The sequence below is a fragment of the Drosophila tropicalis genome, unplaced genomic scaffold, assembly GCF_018151085.1.
Source record: "Drosophila tropicalis isolate 14030-0801.00 unplaced genomic scaffold, ASM1815108v1 contig_1187, whole genome shotgun sequence".
NCBI classification, from domain to species: Eukaryota; Metazoa; Arthropoda; class Insecta; order Diptera; family Drosophilidae; genus Drosophila; species Drosophila tropicalis.
Genome location: NW_027172559.1, coordinates 2,909,924 through 2,929,339, shown reverse-complemented (window position 1 = coordinate 2,929,339; position 19,416 = coordinate 2,909,924). Strand labels below are relative to the sequence as shown.

The following is a 19,416-nucleotide window of genomic DNA, read 5'->3' as shown; positions in this document are numbered from 1 at the left end:
CAGTGCCGGCACTGCTTGAAAACCAACCAATGCTTTCTGTGCCTTTAAGGCCAGAATCACTGGTTTCTTTGAATCCAGTGCCGGAAACGGAAGTAGCGGCTCCGACGGAAAGACACAGCGTCCCCTCGACAACTCGCGTTGAAACCATAGACTCGCGTGTATGGTTTCACTATGGTAAGGAGCACATCTGTGTACTGTGTTGCCGTCGTTTTCGGATTGTTGCCGTATTGTATTGTGGTTATGTATTTCTATTAATTGTTTGCCCAATGCTCACCAGCTTATCCTTGGAGTATTGTCCACAAATGGGCTGCGGTTTGCTTAAATATTGTTATACATGTGCTCATGCGCACACTTTTAAGAAACAAGAAAGCTGCAATGAAATGAAAATTTTAAATAATTTTTAATTGTCTTTGAAATTGTAATGCAAAAACAAATATACATATAGAATTATTTTCAATTTTAATAACTATCCAAACGACTTTTCAAAAAGAAAAACAAATTCGATGTCTCCAAGAAAAGTTTATTTGTTTTGATATTTCGGGTTTTTTTTTTCACTCTTGCAGAACACGGGAAATAGAAAGAGACAGAATGATTTGGTTATTTCGGACCGTCTTTCTCTGTCTTTGGAAGTAGTCGGCCGTTTTGTTTTGATTCCCATTTGGAGATGTCGGCGATTCTTCTTTGAAGATAATTCTGTTTTAAAGATAATTCTGTTTTAAAGATAATTCTGTTTTAAATACATTGGAGGGTAAATAATAGAGATGGGAGAAATGAGAAATCTGAACAAAAGTAATATGCGGGAAAATTTCCCTTTAGAGATGGAAGTGAAATCGAAATTCAAATAAAAGGGAGAGAAAAGTCGGGCTTTTTGAAACTGATAAAAGTAAATTCAAAATAAAACACAATAAAATTTTCAAAAGAAGAAGAACAATGGCGTGCCTTAAATTTAACATTTTGCAAAGCGAAATTTCATGTATTAAAAGGATTCCAGTATGGAAAGTCGAAGCTGGAATTACCGAATTTAAGCTACATTTGGAGAAATTTGAAAAAACCAAACCAAGTCGAATTATTCAAAATTTCAATGGTTTGGAACTTTTCATGAATGAGCCTTTTTTTATTAGCATCGACGAACTTTTCTTGCCCCCCCCTGGTAAGTGTAAAAGAGAGCGAAAATTTTGATACAATATAATATATATTACATACGTTTTAATTACAGACTGCAATTAAACCCGGACAGGGTACTGAGGAAGCCGGATCCTCTACAAAAAAATTCAGGACCGGGGATGTGGGCAAGATATTATGCATGATGGCTGTGTCGTTAGACGTTTCCAAGAGGAGCGTTATTTATCTAAATTTAAATATAACAATGGAGCAATATATGTCGGCTGATACTATAATAAAATTAGTAAACCAAGTAATTCAATTTGTAACTAAAGCACACATATCCACTAATTTGCTTTGCTTCGTTGTTGATGGCAATGCAATTAATGTGAGAGTGCGAAAGCATTTCTTAGAAAATAATGGAAAAGTCCCCTTTGTTTGGGATTACATTCATTTCCAGAATGTAATGCTCAATCATGACGGGCACACCGATAACACATTGTGTCATGTGTATTCAAGGCCGCTGGACACCGAAGATCTGGCAATTTTAGAGTGCTGCGACTTCGGTGTTCCAGCGGAATTGAAAACGTATTACACAAAAGAGAAGGAGTCCCTCTCCATAGTTGTTGCAAGGATCCATACTTGCAATAGGAAGTTTGGATCCTTGCAACAAAGTAGAAACATTTGGCTTGGAAATATATCCAATAACAAAATTGAATGCTTTGGCAAATTAGTTTTAAGTACAATTAGGCAGTATTTTACATTAGATAAGATTAGTAATGTAAGTGATTATAATTTAATATTAGATGGAGTGATGGAGTTAGTTTATATTTTAGCTTTTAAGAATAATTTTTCCTGAAAAAAATAAAAAAAAAAAAAAAAAAATCAAAAAACGAAAATTGTGCTTTTTGGGAAATTTTGCAACGTTCCGAACAGCAAGTTCCGGCGTAACCTATGCCTTGGGAAATTTGCTAAATTTTTAAACCCGCAGCGGAAAAGGTAAGTAATGAAAATTTTATAAAATTTCATTATTACATTTTTAACATTTATTGCAGACTTTATAAAATCTAACAAAACAAAAATGGATTCCATGTTAATTTTGAAGGACATCAAAGAATTAGTAAGTAATAATAATCTAATGCATTTATTAAAATTAAAACTAGAAGCTTCCATTTGGCAATGCCAAAGTTACCATACCCCTTGCACTCCTTTGCATACCCCCTTGCAGTCCTTTGCAAAAATTTTTTTTACATTTTGAAATTTCTTTCCCTGCAACTCAATTCATCAATATAGAAACAAAAATTAAAATGATTATTTTTTCTTTTAATTTCAGGTGGCAGAACATAGCAAGCTAGTGAGTACCCCCTCCCTTGCAGTCCTTTGCAATAATTTGATTAAATTTTAAATTTTGAAATTTTTTTTTTTTCCTTTCCCTGCAACTCAATTCATCAATATACAAACAAAAATTAAAATTATTTTTATTTTTCTTTTAATTTCAGGTGGCAGAACAAGGCAGGCGGGTGGACAGGGCGGTTGCTCTGGCGGAGGTAGTCATAGCGCATGCCGAACGGGTATGTTTAAAAATAACATTTTTTTTTTTTCATTATATTTGTAATATGAAAATTCTTCTCTTTTCCAACAGAAGGAGAAAGCAATGGACGAGTTGAAAAGTCTGCCTGAAATGGTAACACAACCACTGGTTGTCGGTGATACGCCACTGGTTGGTCAAGTGGTTGCGCTTGACCCGCCACTGGCTGCTCAACGCGAACCAGTGGTTGTCTTGCCATTTGAGCCAGTGCCGGCACTGCTTGAAAACCAACCAATGCTTTCTGTGCCTTTAAGGCCAGAATCACTGGTTTCTTTGAATCCAGTGCCGGAAACGGAAGTAGCGGCTCCGACGGAAAGACACAGCGTCCCCTCGACAACTCGCGTTGAAACCATAGACTCGCGTGTATGGTTTCACTATGGTAAGGAGCACATCTGTGTACTGTGTTGCCGTCGTTTTCGGATTGTTGCCGAAATGACGTCACACCAGGCAGAGTGCACCGATCCGAATACGAGCTATTGCACTAAGTGTAAAATGTATCGTATTCGGAATAACCGTAGCTTGGCTAACCACAGACGAACTTGTGGGTTTGACAAGGCGTTGGAGTTGCTGATCAAGCAGAAGCGGGTGGAGTTGGTAGGGTCGCAAGAGGTGGCTATTACAACAGATTAAGCACATCCTATACGGAGGTCAGTATAAAGAAAACTTATTTTTAATTTTCTTATTTAAATTAAAAAAACCTTTTTTCTTTCTCTATATTCTCTCTCCAATTTTTTTTAACATTAACATTTAACATTTTCCAAAACATATTGGCTAAAGATAATTAAAATAAATTAAATTTCAGTAGCAGCAACAAAAATTGTACCATGCTCTTGCTACGGCTGTCATTTTTGTCTGGAGCCGTAGCCTAAAAATAAAAAGTTTGTGCTCTGCCATGCTCTCAGTTTTGTCTTGTCAAAAACTACAGCTGTAGCTTGTAGCACAAGAACAAATGACGCGCTACGCTCTGGTGTAGCTTATAGCACAAAAAACAAATGATGCGCTACGCTCTGCCGTGGCGGTAGCTGAAAAGAGATAGCGAAAGCGACAGCTGAAAACAGAGCACGCACACAACGCACGCATACACATACAGTCTATGTAGAGTTGCGTGCGTGCGTGTATGCATGTACTCTGTTGATGACGTATGACGTATTAGACAGAAAGCAGTGCTGCCAGCAGAGCTAGGAGCAGAGCAGAGCTTATTATATTGACTGTAACTTGTGTTATATTTATCCGATTCGATTCAAATTTTGGGATTTGGGGTTTCATATCTAATATTATCAATATTATAATATTATATGTAAATTTCCAGCGACACCATCGCATTGAACTGGACAACATTTTTAAGAAGCTGCACACAGATACAAGGCTACGCTGCTGCTTTTGTGGTGCGCACAGCTTCAAAAATGGCCGCTTGCAACACGTATACCGAATAAAGGTTGTGTTTGGGTGGGGTCATCTCAACTTTACGTCAACTTGAATGATAGAACATTGTATAGTTAATAAGGTCAATGTTGGGTCACCGCCTAGACTTTAAAAGTTGACCTGTTCAAAGCTTTTCAAACTACAAAACCCTTGTTGTTGTTATCGACATCGCTGCGACAGGGAATTTGGCCAACTTTGGAACGCAGCTGAGCCCAATAGCCTTAGCTCCAAGATCAAATAAAAACATTTTCGTAAGGTAAAAAATGCCGTAATTTTAAAGTGTCCGTTTACCAGCAAAAATTTGGTAACTTTAAAACCAGATTTGTCAAGTTTAAAATGTGGACCGTCCAGTATGAGTGGTTAAAATGCTTTAATTCAGAGTTCGGCACAGTTTATTCTGCGAAGTCCGGACCATGATGAAATAAGTAAACTGACAGCTGACGACACAAAACGAGCGACAACCGGCTGACCGAGTATGGCATCTCTCCTTCAGCAATGGGCCAACAGGTGGTTTTTCCCAGACGATCTGGTATCCTCACTCGCGCGGGAAGAATTTCACGCAGAAAGAGGACACGAATGCAGACCAAAGAGGAATACAAAAGAGAAAGAGATGCAATGATGAGGAGTGTGGGGAGGAGGATTCAATTTTGTTCTTTCTCGCATTTTTTTTTTCGCTTTTTTCTTTTGTATACTTTTCTTAACAAATTGCTTCCCTTTTTCTTTTTGGTGCTTTGTCTTTCTCGTTGTTTTAGTAAGCTCTTTGATTCCGTTACTTTCAAAACAAATAATAAAACAAACAGAGGGCAGGGGCTAACCTCGATAACTTCCGCGTCAATGTTTGTATAGTTTTTTGTCACACTCTCCTTACCTATGGTCTTCAAAGTGAGAAATACGTTTTAAAGGGTTTCTTTAATGTCTAATGTTTGTGAAACGGCTTACATAGGAAAAAACAAAGTTATTAATCAGAGCGACTGTTTTCCGATGATTGTTCCTATGGGAGCTATAAGATATAGTCGCCCGTCGCCCCGTCACAAACGAAAAGATAGTTGAAAATTTAGATAATAAATTTTGTTGTTACGACTTTGAAGCACTTGAAGAAAGTGAAAACTGAAGCTAGACTACTTAACCTTTTAACATTTTCAATCGTTTTTCTAGTGCTTTACATCGATTGCTCTGCTAGTTTGTTTGGCTGCCTGGACCCATTCGGAGCCACCAGTGCCACAGAACCAATATTTGCCACCCAATCAGTGGATCCCAATTATCCTGTTTGAAGACCAGTACCCAATCGTGTTTACTATGATTTTGCAGGAGCCGTACGTTTCAATTCAAAAGGTTACTTTTATCGCTAAATTAATTATTGTTTGTTACTTGCTTCTATCAGCCACCTGTGACACCTGGACAATTGGTGGGAGGTGTCTTGACCACTATTAACGGCATTATCCAACAGTTGACGGGTCAAGTGCAGCCAGTCTATCAAACAGGGCCTACCGAGCCAGATCCAGAAATCAACGTTTTATTGTACAGTAGATTGATTGTTGATTATTTGCCAAAGAAACCGCCGTAGTAACCATTCGAGTACTGCGATTGACCTGTAATGCCCATATATCATGTTAATAAAGTTAAGAGGAAAAATTATGTACATATGTAACTTGTTTACTTGGAATAGTTGGTGATTTGGCTCCTTCCTTTGCTTTGAACTCTTGGACCTGTTTTTATATAAAGAATAAAAGGATCTTTAGTTAGAAAAAAAAAAAAAATAACATTTATGTATATTGTATATATAAATAATTTGGCTTTAAACCTAAGAGCATTAGAATCAATAAAATAATATTGCTTTAAGTTTCGGTAACAAAATTTTCAAAGTTATGATTACAATCAAGTCAATTCGTTGGTCGATCAAGTGTTAATCGATTTGGGATATACGATATGTGTTTATATATATATGTATATGTATATAAATATGGTAAAAGAGCTTGCACAGAATGGAAGAACAGTTGAAAACATGAAATATATGTATATATACATATGTACATATGTATTTATATATAGCAAGTCTTAAGTAAGAAACTTGTTCATTTTTATGCATACTTAAAAACGATAAAATTGAATTAAACTGAAATACTTAGGGCACAAAAGGCCATGGTCATCATAGTAATTGTTAGTTGTTTGTCCTCTCAGATCAAAAACAATATGAACTTGATTTCGAAATGCATACCTTCTTAAAAAATTCCTCATAATAGCGCATAAAAAGTATTAACTTTTAAGAACCTTTCATAAATTATCAACTCTTTTAGATAGCATTTAAGTATGGGAAGAAGGAAAGAATTCTGAGAATGTCTAATCTTTATCATTGGTTAACAATTTAAGAGCATTCTGAAGGTTTCTATTGTGGTTCAGATAAAGCCGTAGGTCTCATAAAAATATATTACCTACATATTTATGTATATATTTTTGGTTACAAACTTATCAACATTCTAGTAAATGTGTTGACTCTAGACTAAACTTCAAGAAGCTGAAAATTTCATCTCTTACCTCATTATGATCTAAAGTATAGAGCAATAAATCCGCAGTTAAGTTTACGCCACCTTCAAGGCAATGTATTAGCACTGTAGTTTGTGAGAATTCCTGATACACTTGGAACTGTCATAAATTGGAAAAAGAAAGGCAATTAATTCTGCTTTAAAAAGGTTTCCTATATTCTCCACTAACCTGACCAAACTCTAGGCGCTGTTGACTGCTTAACGGTATATAGCTCATATCTTCAGTTAGTTGAACAACCAAATAGACATCCGCCTCCCATACGCATTGCCATAAGATGCGCATTGTTTGCGATTCTTGTGGGGATTGAGCTTTTCGTTGAGTATTTGACACTGCAAGAAGAAATTAAATAGTATGAAAAGGAAAATTAAGATACTTCTAGGACCTGTTCAGTGATCTAAAGTAATATATTATTGGTAAAACGTATATGGAACGAGTGTATCCTGATTCTTTTGTTAAACGGTCTGAATTCATAGATCAAAGTGTTTATACTAACAAATATCAGGAACTTTGTTTTGGAGGACTCGTTGCATTCAGACTTATTTGGTTTATGAATGTTTTACTTTTGATTACGAAACTTAAGCCCTTTTCACACGATCAAGAAATGTTTTCAAAACTTACTTAAAACTTTATAAATTGATTAATTGTTTGCCCAATGCTCACCAGCTTATCCTTGGAGTATTGTCCACAAATGGGCTGCGGTTTGCTTAAATATTGTAATACATGTGCTCATGCGCACACTTTTAAGAAACAAGAAAGCTGCAATGAAATGAAAATTTTAAATAATTTTTAATTGTCTTTGAAATTGTAATGCAAAAACAAATATACATATAGAATTATTTTCAATTTTAATAACTATCCAAACGACTTTTCAAAAAGAAAAACAAATTCGATGTCTCCAAGAAAAGTTTATTTGTTTTGATATTTCGGGTTTTTTTTTTTCACTCTTGCAGAACACGGGAAATAGAAAGAGACAGAATGATTGGGCAATTTCGGACCGTCTCTCTCTGTCTCTGTCTTTCGAAGTGGTCGGCCGTTTTGTTTTGATTCCCATTTGGAGATGTCGGCGATTCTTCTTTGAAGATAATTCTGTTTTAAAGATAATCTGTTTTAAAGATAATTCTGTTTTAAATACGGTAAATAATAGAGATGGGAGAAATGAGAAATATGAACAAAAGTAATAAAAAAATTTCCCTTTAGAGATGGAAATGAAATCGAAATTCAAATAAAAGGGAGAGAAAAGTCGGGCTTTTTGAAACTGATAAAAGTAAATTCAAAATAAAACACAATAAAATTTTCAAAAGAAGAAGAACAATGGCGTGCCTTAAATTTAACATTTTGCAAAGCGAAATTTCATGTATTAAAAGGATTCCAGTATGGAAAGTCGAAGCTGGAATTACCGAATTTAAGCTACATTTGGAGAAATTTGAAAAAACCAAACCAAGTCGAATTATTCAAAATTTCAATGGTTTGGAACTTTTCATGAATGAGCCTTTTTTTATTAGCATCGACGAACTTTTCTTGCCCCCCCTGGTAAGTGTAAAAGAGAGCGAAAATTTTGATACAATATAATATATATTACATACGTTTTAATTACAGACTGCAATTAAACCCGGACAGGGTACTGAGGAAGCCGGATCCTCTACAAAAAAATTCAGGACCGGGGATGTGGGCAAGATATTATGCATGATGGCTGTGTCGTTAGACGGTTCCAAGAGGAGCGTTATTTATCTAAATTTAAATATAACAATGGAGCAATATATGTCGGCTGATACTATAATAAAATTAGTAAACCAAGTAATTCAATTTGTAACTAAAGCACACATATCCACTAATTTGCTTTGCTTCGTTGTTGATGGCAATGCAATTAATGTGAGAGTGCGAAAGCATTTCTTAGAAAATAATGGAAAAGTCCCCTTTGTTTGGGATTACATTCATTTCCAGAATGTAATGCTCAATCATGACGGGCACACCGATAACACATTGTGTCATGTGTATTCAAGGCCGCTGGACACCGAAGATCTGGCAATTTTAGAGTGCTGCGACTTCGGTGTTCCAGCGGAATTGAAAACGTATTACACAAAAGAGAAGGAGTCCCTCTCCATAGTTGTTGCAAGGATCCATACTTGCAATAGGAAGTTTGGATCCTTGCAACAAAGTAGAAACATTTGGCTTGGAAATATATCCAATAACAAAATTGAATGCTTTGGCAAATTAGTTTTAAGTACAATTAGGCAGTATTTTACATTAGATAAGATTAGTAATGTAAGTGATTATAATTTAATATTAGATGGAGTGATGGAGTTAGTTTATATTTTAGCTTTTAAGAATAATTTTTCCTGAAAAAAAAAAAAAAAAAAAAAAAAAAAAATCAAAAAACGAAAATTGTGCTTTTTGGGAAATTTTGCAACGTTCCGAACAGCAAGTTCCGGCGTAACCTATGCCTTGGGAAATTTGCTAAATTTTTTAAACCCGCAGCGGAAAAGGTAAGTAATGAAAATTTTATAAAATTTCATTATTACATTTTTAACATTTATTGCAGACTTTATAAAATCTAACAAAACAAAAATGGATTCCATGTTAATTTTGAAGGACATCAAAGAATTAGTAAGTAATAATAATCTAATGCATTTATTAAAATTAAAACTAGAAGCTTCCATTTGGCAATGCCAAAGTTACCATACCCCTTGCACTCCTTTGCATACCCCCTTGCAGTCCTTTGCAAAAATTTTTTTACATATTGAAATTTCTTTCCCTGCAACTCAATTCATATAGAAACAAAAATTAAAATGATTATTTTTTCTTTTACTTTCAGGTGACAGAACATAGCAAGCTAGTGAGTACCCCCTCCCTTGCAGTCCTTTGCAATAATTTTTTTACATATTGAAATTTCTTTCCCTGCAACTCAATTCATATAGAAACAAAAATTAAAATGATTATTTTTTCTTTTAATTTCAGGTGACAGAACATAGCAAGCTAGTGAGTACCCCCTCCCTTGCAGTCCTTTGCAATAATTTGGTTAAATTTTAAATTTTGAAATTTGAATTTTTTTTTCTTTCCCTGCAACTCAATTCATCAATATACAAACAAAAATTAAAATTATTTTTCTTTTTCTTTTAATTTCAGTTGGCAGAACAAGGCAGGCGGGTGGACAGGGCGGTTGCTCTGGCGGAGGTAGTCATAGCGCAGGCCGAACGGGTATGTTTAAAAATAACATTTATTTTTTTTTCATTATATTTGTAATATGAAAATTCTTCTCTTTTCCAACAGAAGGAGAAAGCAATGGACGAGTTGAAAAGTCTGCCTGAAATGGTAACACAACCACTGGTTGTCGGTGATACGCCACTGGTTGGTCAAGTGGTTGCGCTTGACCCGCCACTGGCTGCTCAACGCGAACCAGTGGTTGTCTTGCCATTTGAGCCAGTGCCGGCACTGCTTGAAAACCAACCAATGCTTTCTGTGCCTTTAAGGCCAGAATCACTGGTTTCTTTGAATCCAGTGCCGGAAACGGAAGTAGCGGCTCCGACGGAAAGACACAGCGTCCCCTCGACAACTCGCGTTGAAACCATAGACTCGCGTGTATGGTTTCACTATGGTAAGGAGCACATCTGTGTACTGTGTTGCCGTCGTTTTCGGATTGTTGCCGTATTGTATTGTGGTTATGTATTTCTATTAATTGTTTGCCCAATGCTCACCAGCTTATCCTTGGAGTATTGTCCACAAATGGGCTGCGGTTTGCTTAAATATTGTTATACATGTGCTCATGCGCACACTTTTAAGAAACAAGAAAGCTGCAATGAAATGAAAATTTTAAATAATTTTTAATTGTCTTTGAAATTGTAATGCAAAAACAAATATACATATAGAATTATTTTCAATTTTAATAACTATCCAAACGACTTTTCAAAAAGAAAAACAAATTCGATGTCTCCAAGAAAAGTTTATTTGTTTTGATATTTCGGGTTTTTTTTTTTCACTCTTGCAGAACACGGGAAATAGAAAGAGACAGAATGATTGGGCAATTTCGGACCGTCTCTCTCTGTCTCTGTCTTTCGAAGTGGTCGGCCGTTTTGTTTTGATTCCCATTTGGAGAGGTCGGCGATTCTTCTTTGAAGATAATTCTGTTTTAAAGATAATTCTGTTTTAAATACATTGGAGGGGAAATAATAGAGATGGGAGAAATGAGAAATCTGAACAAAAGTAATATGCGGGAAAATTTCCCTTTAGAGATGGAAATGAAATCGAAATTCAAATAAAAGGGCGAGAAAAGTCGGGCTTTTTGAAAGTGATAAAAGTAAATTCAAAGTAAAACACAATTAAATTTACAAAAAGCAAATCAGCATGGCAAACCTTAGATTGAACGTTTTAAGTACTGAAATTCCTTGTTTAAAAAGGATTCCAGTAAGAAAATTGGAATTGTGGAATTTCAGGGACATTTTGAGAAATTTCAAAATAACAAACCCAACCGAATAATTCAAAATTTCAATGCTTTGGAGGTATTCATGAATGAGCCTTTTTTCATAAGCATCGACGAATTTTTCTTGCCCCCCCTGGTAAGTCTAAAAGAGAACGAAAATTTTGTTAAAATATAATATATATTACATACGTTTTAATTACAGACTGCAATTAAACCCGGACAGGGTACTGAGGAAGCCGGATCCTCCACAAAAAAATTCAGGACCGGGGATGTGGGCAAGATCTTGTGCATGATGGCTGTTTCCTTAGACGGCTCGAAGAGGAGCATTATTTACATGAACCTAAACACGACCATGGAGCAGTACATGTCTGCAGACACGATAATAGAATTGGTTAATTCTATTATAAAATTTGTAACGAAAGCACACATATCCACTAATTTGCTTTGCTTCGTTGTTGATGGCAATGCAATTAATGTGAGAGTGCGAAAGCATTTCCTAGATAATAAAGGAAAAGTCCCCTTTGTTTGGGATTACATTCATTTCCAGAATGTAATGCTCAATCATGACGGGCACACCGATGACACATTGTGTCATGTGTATTCGATGTCGGCGATTCTTCTTTGAAGATAATTCTGTTTTAAAGATAATCTGTTTTAAAGATAATTCTGTTTTAAATACGGTAAATAATAGAGATGGGAGAAATTAGAAATATGAACAAAAGAAATATGCGGGAAAATTTCCCTTTAGAGATGGAAATGAAATCGAAATTCAAATAAAAGGGAGAGAAAAGTCGGGCTTTTTGAAACTGATAAAAGTAAATTCAAAATAAAACACAATAAAATTTTTTAAAAGAAGAAGAACAATGGCTTGCTTGAAATTTAACATTTTCCAAAGCGAAATTCCCTGCATTAAAAGGATTCCAGCATGGAAAGTCGAAGCTGGAATTAACGAATTTAAGGTCCATTTGGAGAAATTTCAAAAAACCAAACCAAGTCGAATTGTTCAAAATTTCAATGGTTTGGAAATTTTCGTTAATGAGCCTTTCTTTATTAGCATCGACGAACTTTTCTTGCCCCCCCTGGTAAGTGTAAAAGAGAGCGAAAATTTTGATACAATATAATATATGTATATTACATACGTTTTAATTACAGACTGCAATTAAACCCGGAAAGGGTACTGAGGAAGCCGGATCCTCTACCAAAAAATTCAGGACCGGGGATGTGGGCAAGATTTTATGCATGATGGCTGTTTCCTTAGACGGCTCGAAGAGGAGCATTATTTACATGAACCTAAACACGACCATGGAGCAGTACATGTCTGCAGACACTATAATACAATTAGTAAACCAAGTCATTGAATTTGTAACTAAAGCACACATATCCACTAATTTGCTTTGCTTCGTTGTTGATGGCAATGCAATTAATGTGAGAGTGCGAAAGCATTTCTTAGAAAATAATGGAAAAGTCCCCTTTGTTTGGGATTACATTCATTTCCAGAATGTAATGCTCAATCATGACGGGCACACCGATAACACATTGTGTCATGTGTATTCAAGGCCGCTGGACACCGAAGATCTGGCAATTTTAGAGTGCTGCGACTTCGGTGTTCCAGCGGAATTGAAAACGCATTACACAAAAGAGAAGGAGTCCCTCTCCAAAGTTGTTGCAAGGATCCATACTTGCAATAGGAAGTTTGGATCCTTGCAACAAAGTAGAAACATATGGCTGGGGAATATTTCAAATAACAAAATTGAATGCTTTGGCAAATTAGTTTTAAGTACAATTAGGCAGTATTTTACATTAGATAAGATTAGTAATGTAAGCGATTATAATTTAATATTAGATGGAGTGTTTATATTTTAGCTTTTAAGAATAATTTTTCCTAAAAATAAAAAAAAAAAAAAAAAAAATTCAAAAAACGAAAATTGTGCTTTTTGGGAAATTTTGCAACGTTCCGAACAGCAAGTTCCGGCGTAACCTATGCCTTGGGAAATTTGAAAAATTTTTAAACCCGCAGCGGAAAAGGTAAGTAATGAAAATTTTATAAAATTTCATTATTACAGTTTTAACATTTATTGCAGAGTTTGTAAATCTAAGAAAAGCAAAATGGATTCCGTGTCAATTTTGAAGGACATCAAAGAATTAGTAAGTAATAATAATCTAATGCATTTATTAAAATTAAAACTAGAAGCTTCCATTTGGCAATGCCAAAGTTACCATACCCCTTGCACTCCTTTGCATACCCCCTTGCAGTCCTTTGCAAAAATTTTTTTTACATTTTGAAATTTCTTTCCCTGCAACTCAATTCATCAATATAGAAACAAAAATTAAAATGATTATTTTTTCTTTTAATTTCAGGTGGCAGAACATAGCAAGCTAGTGAGTACCCCCTCCCTTGCAGTCCTTTGCAATAATTTGGTTAAATTTTAAATTTTGAAATTTGAATTTTTTTTTCTTTCCCTGCAACTCAATTCATCAATATACAAACAAAAATTAAAATTATTTTTCTTTTTCTTTTAATTTCAGTTGGCAGAACAAGGCAGGCGGGTGGACAGGGCGGTTGCTCTGGCGGAGGTAGTCATAGCGCAGGCCGAACGGGTATGTTTAAAAATAACATTTATTTTTTTTTTCATTATATTTGTAATATGAAAATTCTTCTCTTTTCCAACAGAAGGAGAAAGCAATGGACGAGTTGAAAAGTCTGCCTGAAATGGTAACACAACCACTGGTTGTCGGTGATACGCCACTGGTTGGTCAAGTGGTTGCGCTTGACCCGCCACTGGCTGCTCAACGCGAACCAGTGGTTGTCTTGCCATTTGAGCCAGTGCCGGCACTGCTTGAAAACCAACCAATGCTTTCTGTGCCTTTAAGGCCAGAATCACTGGTTTCTTTGAATCCAGTGCCGGAAACGGAAGTAGCGGCTCCGACGGAAAGACACAGCGTCCCCTCGACAACTCGCGTTGAAACCATAGACTCGCGTGTATGGTTTCACTATGGTAAGGAGCACATCTGTGTACTGTGTTGCCGTCGTTTTCGGATTGTTGCCGTATTGTATTGTGGTTATGTATTTCTATTAATTGTTTGCCCAATGCTCACCAGCTTATCCTTGGAGTATTGTCCACAAATGGGCTGCGGTTTGCTTAAATATTGTTATACATGTGCTCATGCGCACACTTTTAAGAAACAAGAAAGCTGCAATGAAATGAAAATTTTAAATAATTTTTAATTGTCTTTGAAATTGTAATGCAAAAACAAATATACATATAGAATTATTTTCAATTTTAATAACTATCCAAACGACTTTTCAAAAAGAAAAACAAATTCGATGTCTCCAAGAAAAGTTTATTTGTTTTGATATTTCGGGTTTTTTTTTTCACTCTTGCAGAACACGGGAAATAGAAAGAGACAGAATGATTTGGTTATTTCGGACCGTCTTTCTCTGTCTTTGGAAGTAGTCGGCCGTTTTGTTTTGATTCCCATTTGGAGATGTCGGCGATTCTTCTTTGAAGATAATTCTGTTTTAAAGATAATTCTGTTTTAAAGATAATTCTGTTTTAAATACATTGGAGGGTAAATAATAGAGATGGGAGAAATGAGAAATCTGAACAAAAGTAATATGCGGGAAAATTTCCCTTTAGAGATGGAAGTGAAATCGAAATTCAAATAAAAGGGAGAGAAAAGTCGGGCTTTTTGAAACTGATAAAAGTAAATTCAAAATAAAACACAATAAAATTTTCAAAAGAAGAAGAACAATGGCGTGCCTTAAATTTAACATTTTGCAAAGCGAAATTTCATGTATTAAAAGGATTCCAGTATGGAAAGTCGAAGCTGGAATTACCGAATTTAAGCTACATTTGGAGAAATTTGAAAAAACCAAACCAAGTCGAATTATTCAAAATTTCAATGGTTTGGAACTTTTCATGAATGAGCCTTTTTTTATTAGCATCGACGAACTTTTCTTGCCCCCCCTGGTAAGTGTAAAAGAGAGCGAAAATTTTGATACAATATAATATATATTACATACGTTTTAATTACAGACTGCAATTAAACCCGGACAGGGTACTGAGGAAGCCGGATCCTCTACAAAAAAATTCAGGACCGGGGATGTGGGCAAGATATTATGCATGATGGCTGTGTCGTTAGACGGTTCCAAGAGGAGCGTTATTTATCTAAATTTAAATATAACAATGGAGCAATATATGTCGGCTGATACTATAATAAAATTAGTAAACCAAGTAATTCAATTTGTAACTAAAGCACACATATCCACTAATTTGCTTTGCTTCGTTGTTGATGGCAATGCAATTAATGTGAGAGTGCGAAAGCATTTCTTAGAAAATAATGGAAAAGTCCCCTTTGTTTGGGATTACATTCATTTCCAGAATGTAATGCTCAATCATGACGGGCACACCGATAACACATTGTGTCATGTGTATTCAAGGCCGCTGGACACCGAAGATCTGGCAATTTTAGAGTGCTGCGACTTCGGTGTTCCAGCGGAATTGAAAACGTATTACACAAAAGAGAAGGAGTCCCTCTCCATAGTTGTTGCAAGGATCCATACTTGCAATAGGAAGTTTGGATCCTTGCAACAAAGTAGAAACATTTGGCTTGGAAATATATCCAATAACAAAATTGAATGCTTTGGCAAATTAGTTTTAAGTACAATTAGGCAGTATTTTACATTAGATAAGATTAGTAATGTAAGTGATTATAATTTAATATTAGATGGAGTGATGGAGTTAGTTTATATTTTAGCTTTTAAGAATAATTTTTCCTGAAAAAAAATAAAAAAAAAAAAAAAAAAAAAACAAAAAACGAAAATTGTGCTTTTTGGGAAATTTTGCAACGTTCCGAACAGCAAGTTCCGGCGTAACCTATGCCTTGGGAAATTTGCTAAATTTTTAAACCCGCAGCGGAAAAGGTAAGTAATGAAAATTTTATAAAATTTCATTATTACATTTTTAACATTTATTGCAGACTTTATAAAATCTAACAAAACAAAAATGGATTCCATGTTAATTTTGAAGGACATCAAAGAATTAGTAAGTAATAATAATCTAATGCATTTATTAAAATTAAAACTAGAAGCTTCCATTTGGCAATGCCAAAGTTACCATACCCCTTGCACTCCTTTGCATACCCCCTTGCAGTCCTTTGCAAAAATTTTTTTACATTTTGAAATTTCTTTCCCTGCAACTCAATTCATCAATATAGAAACAAAAATTAAAATGATTATTTTTTCTTTTAATTTCAGGTGGCAGAACATAGCAAGCTAGTGAGTACCCCCTCCCTTGCAGTCCTTTGCAATAATTTGATTAAATTTTAAATTTTGAAATTTTTTTTTTTTCCCTTTCCCTGCAACTCAATTCATCAATATACAAACAAAAATTAAAATTATTTTTATTTTTCTTTTAATTTCAGGTGGCAGAACAAGGCAGGCGGGTGGACAGGGCGGTTGCTCTGGCGGAGGTAGTCATAGCGCATGCCGAACGGGTATGTTTAAAAATAACATTTTTTTTTTTTTCATTATATTTGTAATATGAAAATTCTTCTCTTTTCCAACAGAAGGAGAAAGCAATGGACGAGTTGAAAAGTCTGCCTGAAATGGTAACACAACCACTGGTTGTCGGTGATACGCCACTGGTTGGTCAAGTGGTTGCGCTTGACCCGCCACTGGCTGCTCAACGCGAACCAGTGGTTGTCTTGCCATTTGAGCCAGTGCCGGCACTGCTTGAAAACCAACCAATGCTTTCTGTGCCTTTAAGGCCAGAATCACTGGTTTCTTTGAATCCAGTGCCGGAAACGGAAGTAGCGGCTCCGACGGAAAGACACAGCGTCCCCTCGACAACTCGCGTTGAAACCATAGACTCGCGTGTATGGTTTCACTATGGTAAGGAGCACATCTGTGTACTGTGTTGCCGTCGTTTTCGGATTGTTGCCGAAATGACGTCACACCAGGCAGAGTGCACCGATCCGAATACGAGCTATTGCACTAAGTGTAAAATGTATCGTATTCGGAATAACCGTAGCTTGGCTAACCACAGACGAACTTGTGGGTTTGACAAGGCGTTGGAGTTGCTGATCAAGCAGAAGCGGGTGGAGTTGGTAGGGTCGCAAGAGGTGGCTATTACAACAGATTAAGCACATCCTATACGGAGGTCAGTATAAAGAAAACTTATTTTTAATTTTCTTATTTAAATTAAAAAAACCTTTTTTCTTTCTCTATATTCTCTCTCCAATTTTTTTTAACATTAACATTTAACATTTTCCAAAACATATTGGCTAAAGATAATTAAAATAAATTAAATTTCAGTAGCAGCAACAAAAATTGTACCATGCTCTTGCTACGGCTGTCATTTTTGTCTGGAGCCGTAGCCTAAAAATAAAAAGTTTGTGCTCTGCCATGCTCTCAGTTTTGTCTTGTCAAAAACTACAGCTGTAGCTTGTAGCACAAAAACAAATGACGCGCTACGCTCTGGTGTAGCTTATAGCACAAAAACAAATGATGCGCTACGCTCTGCCGTGGCGGTAGCTGAAAAGAGATAGCGAAAGCGACAGCTGAAAACAGAGCACGCACACAACGCACGCATACACATACAGTCTATGTAGAGTTGCGTGCGTGCGTGTATGCATGTACTCTGTTGATGACGTATGACGTATTAGACAGAAAGCAGTGCTGCCAGCAGAGCTAGGAGCAGAGCAGAGCTTATTATATTGACTGTAACTTGTGTTATATTTATCCGATTCGATTCAAATTTTGGGATTTGGGGTTTCATATCTAATATTATCAATATTATAATATTATATGTAAATTTCCAGCGACACCATCGCATTGAACTGGACAACATTTTTAAGAAGCTGCACACAGATACAAGGCTACGCTGCTGCTTTTGTGGTGCGCACAGCTTCAAAAATGGCCGCTTGCAACACGTATACCGAATAAAGGTTGTGTTTGGGTGGGGTCATCTCAACTTTACGTCAACTTGAATGATAGAACATTGTATAGTTAATAAGGTCAATGTTGGGTCACCGCCTAGACTTTAAAAATTGGCCTGTTCAAAGCTTTTCAAACTACAAAACCCTTGTTGTTGTTATCGACATCGCTGCGACAGGGAATTTGGCCAACTTTGGAACGCAGCTGAGCCCAATAGCCTTAGCTCCAAGATCAAATAAAAACATTTTCGTAAGGTAAAAAATGCCGTAATTTTAAAGTGTCCGTTTACCAGCAAAAATTTGGTAACTTTAAAACCAGAATTGTCAAGTTTAAAATGTGGACCGTCCAGTATGAGTGGTTAAAATGCTTTAATTCAGAGTTCGGCACAGTTTATTCTGCGAAGTCCGGACCATGATGAAATAAGTAAACTGACAGCTGACGACACAAAACGAGCGACAACCGAAGTAAGACCTCGTCGTGAGCAGCGGCACGCATACAAATGGAGTTGCGTCTGTGTGTGTGGTATGCTGCATTGTTCACTTAGACCAATGACGAGTAAGCAGCAGGCAGCGCTGCCGCTGCTGCACGGATTGAGCAGAGCCGTTTAAAATTGACTGTAACTTGTGTTCTATTTATCCAATCAGATTCAAATTTTTGGATCTAAGGTTTTATAGGTAGCAAGGTACTAAAAAGACAAACAAAAAAAAAGAAAGTCTTAAGATGCCGAGGTAACGGGCATACGCACCGACGGACATGGCTATATCGACTCATTTTCTCATGCTGATCAAGAATATATATACGTTATGGTGTCGGAAATGTCTTCTTCTGTGAGTTACACACATCGGACCAATTTTATAATGCCATCTGCAAGGGTATAAAAAATGTTGCTTGACGAGTGGAAAAATGATTTAATTTATTATTATGCTGAATTTGCTATTCAAATCTTTCAAATTTCCATTTTTTTTTTTTTTTGCTACTTTGTTTCATTTGTTACTTTATCTATGCCGATCGCTGCTTTAAATTACAAATTTAAAACGACTTTTTTCTTATTATTTCTTGGGTGTACATTTACATTAAAGTTTAAACAATGGATTTGCGGTTTTCCTTTATTAAAACCAATGTCCATATTTAACACAACATTATTATATTTATATTTATTTTAACATTACGGTAGGAAAGTGTGCGCATAAGAACGAAGGATTAGAAGATATCAAATTTTCCCAAAAAAAAAAAAAATGAAATGCGAGATTTCAGTGTTGTCAAACGGTATTTTTTATTTGGCGCGTTGTTTGACCGCGCTGGTAGCCAAACATATTAATCTAAACTCTAAAGTCTAAACTATATTTGTTCTATAAAATGAAGAAATATTGTAAACTCAGCAATATTTTCATTTGTTGAGAATAGTGCGAACAA

The 19,416-nt window shown here is 35.8% G+C and overlaps 1 protein-coding gene across 2 annotated transcripts; it reads right to left on the bottom strand.

The window, feature by feature from the left end:
- Nucleotides 1-5,250: 5,250 nt before the first annotated feature.
- On the bottom strand, nt 5,251-18,397 carry LOC137577194 (uncharacterized). 2 transcript variants are annotated; one of them, XM_068290602.1, is made up of 8 exons: nt 18,293-18,397; nt 14,163-14,258; nt 8,236-10,440; nt 7,313-7,408; nt 6,821-6,981; nt 6,644-6,751; nt 5,769-5,817; nt 5,251-5,700 (listed from the first exon to the last, which is right to left on the bottom strand). In XM_068290602.1, the coding sequence occupies exons 5-8, from the start codon at nt 6,932-6,934 to the stop codon at nt 5,651-5,653; spliced, it is 321 nt and encodes a 106-aa protein (XP_068146703.1). In that variant the 5' UTR covers nt 6,935-6,981; nt 7,313-7,408; nt 8,236-10,440; nt 14,163-14,258; nt 18,293-18,397; the 3' UTR covers nt 5,251-5,650. The 2 variants fall into 2 exon arrangements, with proteins under 2 accessions (XP_068146703.1, XP_068146693.1); XM_068290592.1 differs by lacking the exons at nt 8,236-10,440; nt 14,163-14,258; nt 18,293-18,397 and having other exon boundaries at nt 7,271-7,361.
- Nucleotides 18,398-19,416: the final 1,019 nt, after the last annotated feature.